This window comes from Trichechus manatus, unplaced genomic scaffold (assembly GCF_000243295.1).
Source record: "Trichechus manatus latirostris isolate Lorelei unplaced genomic scaffold, TriManLat1.0 scaffold00015, whole genome shotgun sequence".
NCBI classification, from domain to species: Eukaryota; Metazoa; Chordata; class Mammalia; order Sirenia; family Trichechidae; genus Trichechus; species Trichechus manatus.
This window is the reverse complement of record NW_004443951.1, coordinates 14,621,932-14,631,951: the sequence shown is the minus strand read 5'-3', so window position 1 is coordinate 14,631,951 and position 10,020 is coordinate 14,621,932. Positions and strand designations below refer to the sequence as shown.

Here is a 10,020-nt window from a genome sequence, read left to right as displayed (position 1 = left end):
TTTCCGCATTCAGTTGGATCACCTTTCTTTGGAATGAGCACAAATATGGATCTCTTCCAGTTGGTTGGCCAGGTAACTGTCTTTCAAATTTCTTAGCATAGATGAGTGAGCACCTCCAGCACTGCATCCGTTTGTTGAAACATCTCAACTGGTATTCTGTCAATTCCTCGAGGCTTGTTTTTCGCCAACACCTTCAGTGCAGCTTGATCTTCTTTCTTCAGTACCATCAGCTCTTGATCATATGCTACCTTCTGAAATGGTTGAACATCGACCAATTCTTTTTGGTACAGTTACTCTGTGTATTCCTTCCATCTTCTTTTGATGCTTCCTGTGTTGTTCAATATTTTGCCTATAGAATTCTTCAGTATTGCAACTTGAGGTTTGAATTTTTCTTCAGTTCTTTCAGCTTGAGAAATGCCGAGCGTGTTCCTCCCTTTTGGTTTTCTAACTCCACGTCTTCGCGCATTTCATTATAATACTTTACTTTGTCTTCTCGATCCGCCCCTTGAAATCTTCTGTTTAACAATTTTACTTCATCATTTCTTTCATTTGCTTTAGCTACTCTATGTTCAAGAGCAAGTTCCAAAGTCTCTTCTGACATCTATTTTGGTCTTTTCTATCTTTCCCATCTTTTTAATGATCTTTTGTTTTCTTCATGTATGATGCCCTTGATGTCATCCCACAACTCATCTGGTCTTCGGTCAAGATGAAGAAATTGAAGATTTTTTACCAACTTCTGCAGTCTGAAATTTATCAAACATGCAAAGATGGATTGATAATTACTGGTGATGGGAATGTGAAAGTTGGAAACGAAGGATCGGTACTTGGAAAATATGGTCTTGGTGACAGAAACAATGCCAGAGTTCACAAGATAGAATTTTGCAAGACCAATAACTTCTTCATTGCAAATACCTTCTTTCAACAACATAAACGGCAACTATACATGTGGACCTTGCCAGATGGAATACACAGAAATCAAATCGACTACGTCTGTGGAAACAGAGACGGAGAAGTTCAGTATCATCAGTCAGAACAAGGCCAGGGGCCAACTGCAGAACAGACCATCAGCTGTTCACATGCAAATTCAAGTTGAAGCTGACGAAAATTAAAACAAGTCCACCAGAGCTAAAACACGACCTTGAATACATTCCACCTGATTTTAGGACCTGTAGAAGACTCAAACAGCCCATACCCAACCCCAAGGCTTCTTAAATCACTGCCCCAGCCCTCTGCCCCACCAGTCTTGCCTTGCCAGAGTAGCTCTTTCAGATTGGGAAGTTTCCTGACCTGGCATTTACTATCCGTCCTGGGCAATCTGTACCCCTCAAAGGCAGAAGTGTGGCTTTTTTTTTTAAATCTCTGCATCTCTCATGGGAGGGCTTGACACAGAGTATGTGCTCAGCAAATGTTAAGAAATGCTCCACTTCCAGCTTTTAGAAACAGCTTTCTAGAAAGGCAGTGCCGGGACAACACAGAGGGTAAGACTGGGGCAAGGGTGGAGGATTCCCTTGGAAAGTAAGAGAGGAGCTTGTAAAAGAACATGACACTTGGAGTCAGAGGATCTGGACTCAAACCTCAGCTCTGCCACTTGCCAGCTAAAATATTTGGGCAAGTCACTGTATCTCTCGATCTGTGCTGATTCCGTGTCTGTAAAACAAGGATCGCAGTATCTGCTTACCACAGCACCTGGCACATAAAGAAAAGTACTTCGTAAGTACTAGCCATTTATTGTTATTATTATTATTACTAACTATAATAATAGTAATAATAGGCTAACACATACTACACCTATTTTTTATGTGCCAGGCACCATTTTAACTATTTTAAAGTATTAATTAATCTCACTACAACTTGGAGGTAGGTATTATTTATCCTCATTTTATAGGTACTGTAAATCAGGAAAATGAAGCTCAGAGAAATTAAATAACTTCCCCTAAGTTTGCAGAGCTACCAAGATACTCAATAAAGGGCAACATTTACTGTTATGAGCCAGCAATGCAAGGGGCACAATCTGAGAGGCTCCAAGGATGGACTGCAGAGTTTCTGGGTCTGGACTAGCTCCAAACTTGTTCCCTCAATTGCAGCAAATGACACAAACTAATCAGTGTTGTAAATAGAGTTAACATATTTATTTTAAGTGCCATTCATGCACATCAGTTCTGGCAGCAACAATCCTAATGACACTTGGAATATCTCTTTACAGCACTAAACAATTACAAAGAAAGGGTGCCGTTCATCATAGAGGCAAAATATGAAATCGTGCAATAGCAAAACTGTAGAAACATTAAAACACTGACTGTCCAACAGCAGTACAGAGAGCAGGTTGTGTTTGCACAAAAAGCCAATGCATTTTCATCACATATATACAATATAGATATGTACACATCACCCTCTGAATGAACAATATCAAAATACTCTATTCCATTTGAAATAATCCCCGGATTGATTCCCTCCCACTTCAAAGGACATCTGAGAGACATGTATTTACAAGAACACACATGAGTACATTTACATTTCAAAAACTGCCACAAATGCCAGTCGGATTATTCTCCTGGACAGAGTGCCCCATTTGATTGCTTGCATTTATTATTCTTTTCCCCAAAAGTCTTTAGTCAACTTAAGCCCAAGACAGAACTTGCTCTGCATTAACCACCACCTACTGAAATGGCCACTAGAGGGACTCTAGACCTCACCAGGCAGCCCTGTCAGGCCAGATGGGGCCCACTGAAAAGGCCTGTCCTGGGCTCAGGGGCCACCTGGATCACAGGAGAGTAGGGTGGGTCTGGGTGGAGGTCCTGCCTCTAGGCCATTCTTGGTAAGTTTTTAGTTCTCATAAAAATATTGATCACTGCAAATCAGTAAATGATTGCCAAACGGGAAATTCGCTTCACACAATTTGTAAAATCTTCATCAGTGGTTTCTACCCAAATCACTCAGTAAAAGAGACCACATTCTAATACCCACATTGTTTAAAGTGCATATTGCTACCCAAGCAATTTAAACAGTTTTAAAAAAGCTATTCTGGTGTCTGGAAAACAGTGACTTGAGCAGACTACTGAAAATCCCTCCCTTTTTCTCAAGCTTTTACTCTGCAGGCTGCTATCTCATCTTGCCTCTCTCTGATGCTTCTAAGAGGGGCCTGTTGCCTGCCTTTCCAGAATCCTCTGATTTTCGCTGATCTAAGGGGCTGAAACTGAGCTGCTTTCTTTAGGCCAAGCAGGGTCCAAACAATGAAGGAACATAAAGCCTCTCCTTTCTCCCCAACTTCACCAGCCCTTACTATGGCTGGCTTCCCAGTGATTCATTCAAGGCAACACTCCATTAAAAAAAAAAAACACAACACATGCACACATTCACAAACACACAGAACAAAGATGCTTGTTTAGTTCAAGTACAGTTACTTAATTACAGAATCACTAAGGCTAATTAAATTAATCTGAGGATGGCTGATAGAGACCAGAGATGCTAAAAAGCAACCAGAAGCAGTTATTTACTCCTTGATTTGATGGAACATATCATTTCCCCATTAGAATGAAAGAAATTCTTCTTTTTTTTTTTTGGTCTAAAGAACCAATTCAAAATCTATTTATTTAAAAATTGTGTTTCTTCTAGTTTTATTATAAAATTAAGACAATCTATGCAAAGTAGCTGTGATACAAAATAATACAAACAACCAGAAAATAACCTTAAGAGGCAGTCTGCATTTCAAAGAAAGTGACCAAACGTCATGCATACAGACACACAGGACAGATGTGACAGCAAAAACAGCAGGCCACTTAACAATAACTGCACGGACAAGTGAGGGAAACAAAATCTATGTGTCACTCTACCCTCATTTCAGTGCCACTTACATGGAAAGAGAAAGAGTGGGAAAACTTGCTTTATAAACACTGCCCTGCTGTTCCGTTGCTCAAATGAACTCTGATTCAAATCCCAGAAAAACCCTTTTTAGCTAATGAGTCTCAATCAGCAGGAATGCTAAGAGAAATATACTCACATGGTAAAAGGAGTAATGATAAAATCACACAATCTCTGATTGTCTTGTCTATAAACTCTCATCAAGAAAAATAATTCTGTGCTTTGAGATACTGCAATTCTCCTTAATGAACCCAACAGGAGCTAAGCATTCATGGAAGGTAATAATAAATACTAAAATAACACTTAAAAATAATAAATACCTCAGTGAATGTGGGGGCAATGATTTGTTTAAAGAGCCAAACAATGCCCAGCTTCTAATTGATCAAATGAACTTTAGAGCTGTTATAATGCAGACTTAGGAAAACAGACAATGACAAGGTACAACATACACTCTGTAATACCCAAGCATGAAAACACATCTGGTTAGTTCTTTATGCTGCTCAGGAACAACACGCCCCTTTGGATTTTCTGTAGAATATCAAACTCTGGGTCCCCTGACTTACTAAGCAGAATTCACTACCCACATTTCTAAAAAGGATTAAATAGAGGAATTGGGCTTTGCAAAAATCTGTTTCCTTTCAGTTGCTTACATCAATGAAAAGCATCCTGCAGAAAATAGCCTAAGAAGGAATAAAAACAGTAACTTTCTTTTCAAGACATAATAATCCATTTAAAAGAAAAAAAACAAACTGAAGCCTTTCAGTAATTTTTGTACATATATTTACACATACGGGTCTATAAACTGCTTGCAGCAAAACAGTCTCTGTCTGAAAAATCAGTCTGGCACTTGCGGTCAACATCAAACTGACACAAATATGCAAAAGCCATCCAAATCACACAACGGTTAGGAGCTACATAGGGCAGCTGGCAGGGAGACAAACATGTAGTACTTGTTTGGGTCAGATAAAAGCAGTAAGTTATCCAGCTAAAATCTTTCTGATTGTCTTCAAAAGAAATTTTGATAACATTGGTAAAGTGATTAGCAACTTCGTTTTCTCAACTGGATTCTCTTAAACCCTTCCCTTCACTGCACAGAAAGGTGACGTGGGGTTTGGTGCCTTGCAGAAACAAGACCTACACAATTGAATCCCAATCAAAGTCATCCTGGATATCATCTGGAGGCAGGGAGCGCCGCATCTGGAAGGCTTGGGAAGGCATCATGTGCTGCTGGTTCATGGCTCCGTGGTGGCCTGGAAGAAAGGCAGCAATGTCAGTAGGAACCTGGTAGAAAATAAAAGAAGAAATAAACTAAACCCCTACTGGGTACTTCCTATGTGCCAAGAATTCACCACACATTATCTCACCAATCCAGCCTAAGTCTTCAACAAGGTAGCTCTTATGATCCTCATATAGGGTTTAAGCTAGGGTTTAAGAGGACGAGCAAGTTAGCCAAAGTCAGACAGCTAGTAAGTGACTGAGACAGAATTTGAACTCAGTTCATGTGACTCCACAACCCATGTTCTTCCCATTACACCAGGCTGTAGCAAGGAAGGCATAAGAGTGCGAGTATACCCAAGTGCTGATGCAAACCATTTCTTTTACAGTCTGTTCTGCTCCAACATGTGTTTCAGTTACATGAACTGGCCCACATGAGAATGGTAAATAGGAGAATGACGTCGGTATAACACTGAAGTCACACTGGGTCACGGTGAATTTTCCCCAGCAGGTTAATTTGTGTGCCACCAAGTAACAGCAGGTAAACACACAGAACATTAACACAGCTGAATACAGAAAACCCTGGAGGAACACAGTGGGTGCACACAATACCCACTCCCTCCGTGCTCTTCTTCCTGATCAGTCTGGTTGTGTGCTCCGTCATTTGTGCTCCCCAGTTCAGCGCATTCCTGCCCTTGTCTCCATTGCTTGACAGACCCCCTTCCAAACCAGCAACCTCTTTCCTTTTTTTAAAAAAAAAATAAAGTGCTTGAAAAGTTTATTCTTTTATTAGGAATTAAGCACAGTCTTTTAATTGTGCTGGTATTTTTCCTGGATTATTATTGTTTTTGCTAGGACGATGATTACAAAGTTGAGTAGTCTGCCACTAATCTTATTTTTCTCTTAAGCCCAGTAATTTTTTTAGTACAATTTACAAAATGCTAAGGCTTTCAGTATATTACAGTGTATCAGGAATGCCTATATTTATTTATTTAACAAAAACTTGTAAACTCCTTACTATGTGCCAGGCGTTTACTAATTTAAGTGCTTTACATGTAACCCTTGTTTGATCCTCCTAACAACCCTAAGAGTTAGGTAGTGTTAGTATCCCCCATTTTACAAACAGGAAAGATAAGACAGGAGGATTAGGTAGCTTGCCCAACAGCATACAGCTAAGTGATGAAACACAAGGATTCAAGCCCTGGCAATCTAGCTCCAGAATCTTAACTACCATTATCATGCCACCTACAAGATACTGGTGAGAGCCCCAGGACAGACAGATAACACTTTACTGTATCCCCTTCATCACTTGGTCCCAACTCCTCCTTCACTACTGTCTGACACACAGTTCTTTTGGGGGTTTTAAATCCCCACCCCACCCCATCACCTTTAGTGTTTTCCTTATACCGCCTAAGTAAAGGGTGGTGTGGTATATGAGAAAAGTAATGGACTCTGGACCCAGACATCTGGGTTTGAGTCTTGGTTTGGTCACTAACCAAACTAAGTAGTCTTGGACAAGTTACCTCCCCTTCTGAGCCTCCATTTCCTCATCGAGGTTATCTTTAAGACCCCTTCTAGTCCTAACAGTGTGCCCTATTCCCCTGCTAAATGTAACTTATTCTACATTTCAGAACATAGTGGAAAAAAACTTTAGCACTTTAGTAATTCCTGAAACTTACCTCCTCTATGAGGTACTTCTCTGGAAACTGTAGTTGGGGGAACTCCATTGAAGTGAATGGGGTAGAATCTATAGGACATAATCTAAGTAGGTTCCTGAAGTCTGCTAACATCCTGTCAAAATAGCCTCAAGGAAACTTAAGACCTCAGAACAGCACTGCGTCCCTGGACCTCTCTGAGAAACAGGACAATAATCAGAATCACAGAACCTTGGTGGTGAAGTGGTTAAGCACTTGGCTGCTAACCAAAAGGCTGGCAGTTCAAATCCACCAGCCGCTCCTTGGAAGCTGTATGGGGCAGCTCTACGCTGTCTTACAGGCTCACAATGAGTCGGAATTGACTCAATGGCAATGGGTTTGGGTTTTTTGGGGTTTGGGTTAAAAGAGACTTCAGGTGATATGGTCTAAACACCAACTGACACTTGAATCCCTTCACTGGCACTGGAGCTAAGCACCTACCCATGACAGGAAGTTCACACCCTCCTGAGGCAGCCTGGTTACTGTTGGGTGGGACAGCTAAAGCTGTTCAATATTAAACTCTGAATTGTCAACACTCACTCACTGACACACACACACACACACACACACACCCACCCACCTACCCACCCCCAAATTACCTGCAATTGTTGCTCCTGGAGGGCTGAGTGTCTGTGGGATATGAGGATAACCAGGTGGTGGCATCACTGAAGGAGGAAGATTTTGCCTAGAGTCTATGTACAAATTGCCTAATCAGATTGAAAAGCAGAAAGAAGGAAAACATATTACTATACAGTAAAACAAATCAAGCACTAAAATCTTAAAAGAATTGTTACCTAGAACTAAAGTAGGTAAGGTGGGGAGGAAAAGGGGAAAAAAATTACTCTTTTCATATGCTAAGACTCTGCCAAAAGGCAGCGTTGGCCTTTTGAACAGGATGCCAGGCTGAGTGTGAGTACACTGGTACTAATTCTAGCTCTTCCATTGAGTCTCTGTAAACTCATGGCAAGTTATGTCTGTCTGTTGTTGTCTTACACCTCATTACAATTCAAAAGCATTTGATATCCATTACTTCATCTGAGCCTCTCACTAAACCCACAATGACACCAAAAAAGAGACTATTATCCCCATTTTACAGATGAGGCAACTGAGTTGAGGCTCAGAAAGGCTAAAGTGCCTTGCCCAAAGATACATCAGTTTGACAGAGGGCTAGGGCTAGAATCCAGATCTCTTTAATTCACGGGCTCTTTCTATGAACCATTTTTTCTGTTGCCCTGGTCTTCTCACCCTCAAAGCAGACCTAACCACGTGTGTCCTAGTGACTGTGAGGCATAAGGGAACAGAAAAGGTTTACAGAAAAGGTAAAAGAGCTACACCAAGCAAAAGTGATTAAAAATATATTATTTTGAGTATTGAGACTGGAAACACAGGCCTCATTTAAATGGCATTTCAGAAAGTTCTCAATATATTTTAGTTGACAGGAGCCATTACATGTTAACACCTCTAAAAGGTCAATTACACTGCACCGTAACGTAGAACAAACAGGGAGAACAAACATTATGACCCCTGCCCCAATCACTCATGGGGAGGAACGACCATAAAAACTGGTCCACGTTGTAAGGAACATCTGGAATTTTGAAAAAGCTGTTTCCCTAAGGTCTTCTTCTAATGCTTCATACAAATTACACTTGCAATCTAGCAATACTGTAATCAAACTAAAAAACAGCAACTATTTTCCCAGAGGAAACTAAAAAGGGAAGAAAAATCTTCTCTTCAAGATAATGCATACTACATTTGGCTGGACCAGAGAAGAAACTGGACAGAACCAACAGCAGAACCCAGGACCTCTGACCCCTAGCCACTGCCTCCCAAGATGACATTCCTTTCTATAATAAATTTAATAATCAGAATCAAGCTACCACTTAACTATAATGATAATTTAGGAAGAGCGAAGAAAAGTTCTACTAAGCTAGAGCTCTAATATTTGGGTGGAGGAGGAGGAAGGGGTAGGCAATTTCTATTTCTAAGTGCTGATCAGCCTTCACAGGCAGGGCTGCCCCTTCTAAAGGCTTCACCAGGCTGGAGGACCGCACCATTCTGAGTAACGTGGTCACTCATCTATCTGCTACCCAGCCTTTGTCCACAAACTATCTACTCGTCCTTAGAGCTCAAGTCATGGTCAAAAGACAAAACTAGTTTTATTGGAGATAATCTGTATATTCTTTTTTCATTTCTATTTTATGGTTTAGTAATCCTTGCCTTAAAGGTGGTGAGATTATGGGCATAAACACATACCCAAATTAAACAAACAGTGTTAACTTTCTAAAATTCTGTTACATTCCTAACACTTTTATTTTCATACAGAAATTTTCATTATTCCTCATTTTTCCCCCACGTTCTCATTATAGTTTATAAAATGACTCTCATTATAGAGTCTGAATAATGAGACTCTGCCTGAACTTCCTAACAAGAAATTGACCGCCAATGCAGTTCCCAAAGATTTTTGAGATCCTATAACAGTTAGAATCTAGTCATTGGAATTTAAAAATCTAATCACACAATATATTTATTAAAAGCAGACTCTTTTCAAATGCTCCCTCCTTCCTTTCCTTTCATTCATTCATTCAACAGGTATTACGTGCCAGGTATTGCTCTAGGAACTAACAATCCAGCAGCAATGGAAAAAAAAAAAACTCCCTGCCTTTAGGGAAGTTATACTTGGGGGATGAGACAGGGCAGGGAGTTGCGGAGAGAAACAAACAAAATAAAAGAAATAGTATGTTATATATGCTATGGAGAAAAATTAAGTGGGGAGCGTGGACAGGAGTGCTAGACAGTGGGTTCCATTTAAATAGGGTGGTCAGGGATGCCATCACTTGAAGAAGTGCTCTGTGAGAAAAAACTTGAAGGAGATAAGGGAATAAGTCATGGATCTACCTGGAAGAAGACCACTCCAGAGAGAGGACGCACGTGCAAAGGCTGTGAGACAGGTGGAGTGTGCCTGGTGTGTTCAAAGAACAGCAGGGAGGCCAGTGATGTTAGAGCAGAGGGTGAGGGAAGAGAGCAGGGGATGAGGTCAGAGTAATGGGGGACCAGCGCTGTATTTACCTCAGTAATTTGGTTTTTACTGAGAAAGATGGGCACCAATGGAGGGTTTTTTTTCCCCCCCTATGTTTTTATTTTATTTTTTTATTGTACATCAGGTGAAGGCTTACAAAACAAATAGTTTCTCATGAAACAGTAGTACACATATTGTTTTATGACATTGGTTAACAACCCCACGACATGTCAACCC

At 40.5% G+C, this 10,020-nt stretch overlaps 1 protein-coding gene across 2 annotated transcripts in view; it reads right to left on the bottom strand.

The window, feature by feature from the left end:
* Positions 1 to 2,030: 2,030 nt before the first annotated feature.
* Positions 2,031 to 10,020, bottom strand: part of FOXJ3 (forkhead box J3) — a 162,932-nt gene continuing 154,942 nt past the window's right edge. For both annotated transcript variants that reach the window (XM_023727148.1, XM_023727149.1), the window contains exons 12-13: positions 7,367 to 7,474; positions 2,031 to 5,108 (exon numbers count right to left, since the gene is read on the bottom strand). In XM_023727148.1, the coding sequence (XP_023582916.1) occupies positions 4,993 to 5,108; positions 7,367 to 7,474 (224 nt within the window). In that variant the 3' untranslated portion in view covers positions 2,031 to 4,992. The remainder of the gene's footprint in view (positions 5,109 to 7,366; positions 7,475 to 10,020) is intronic.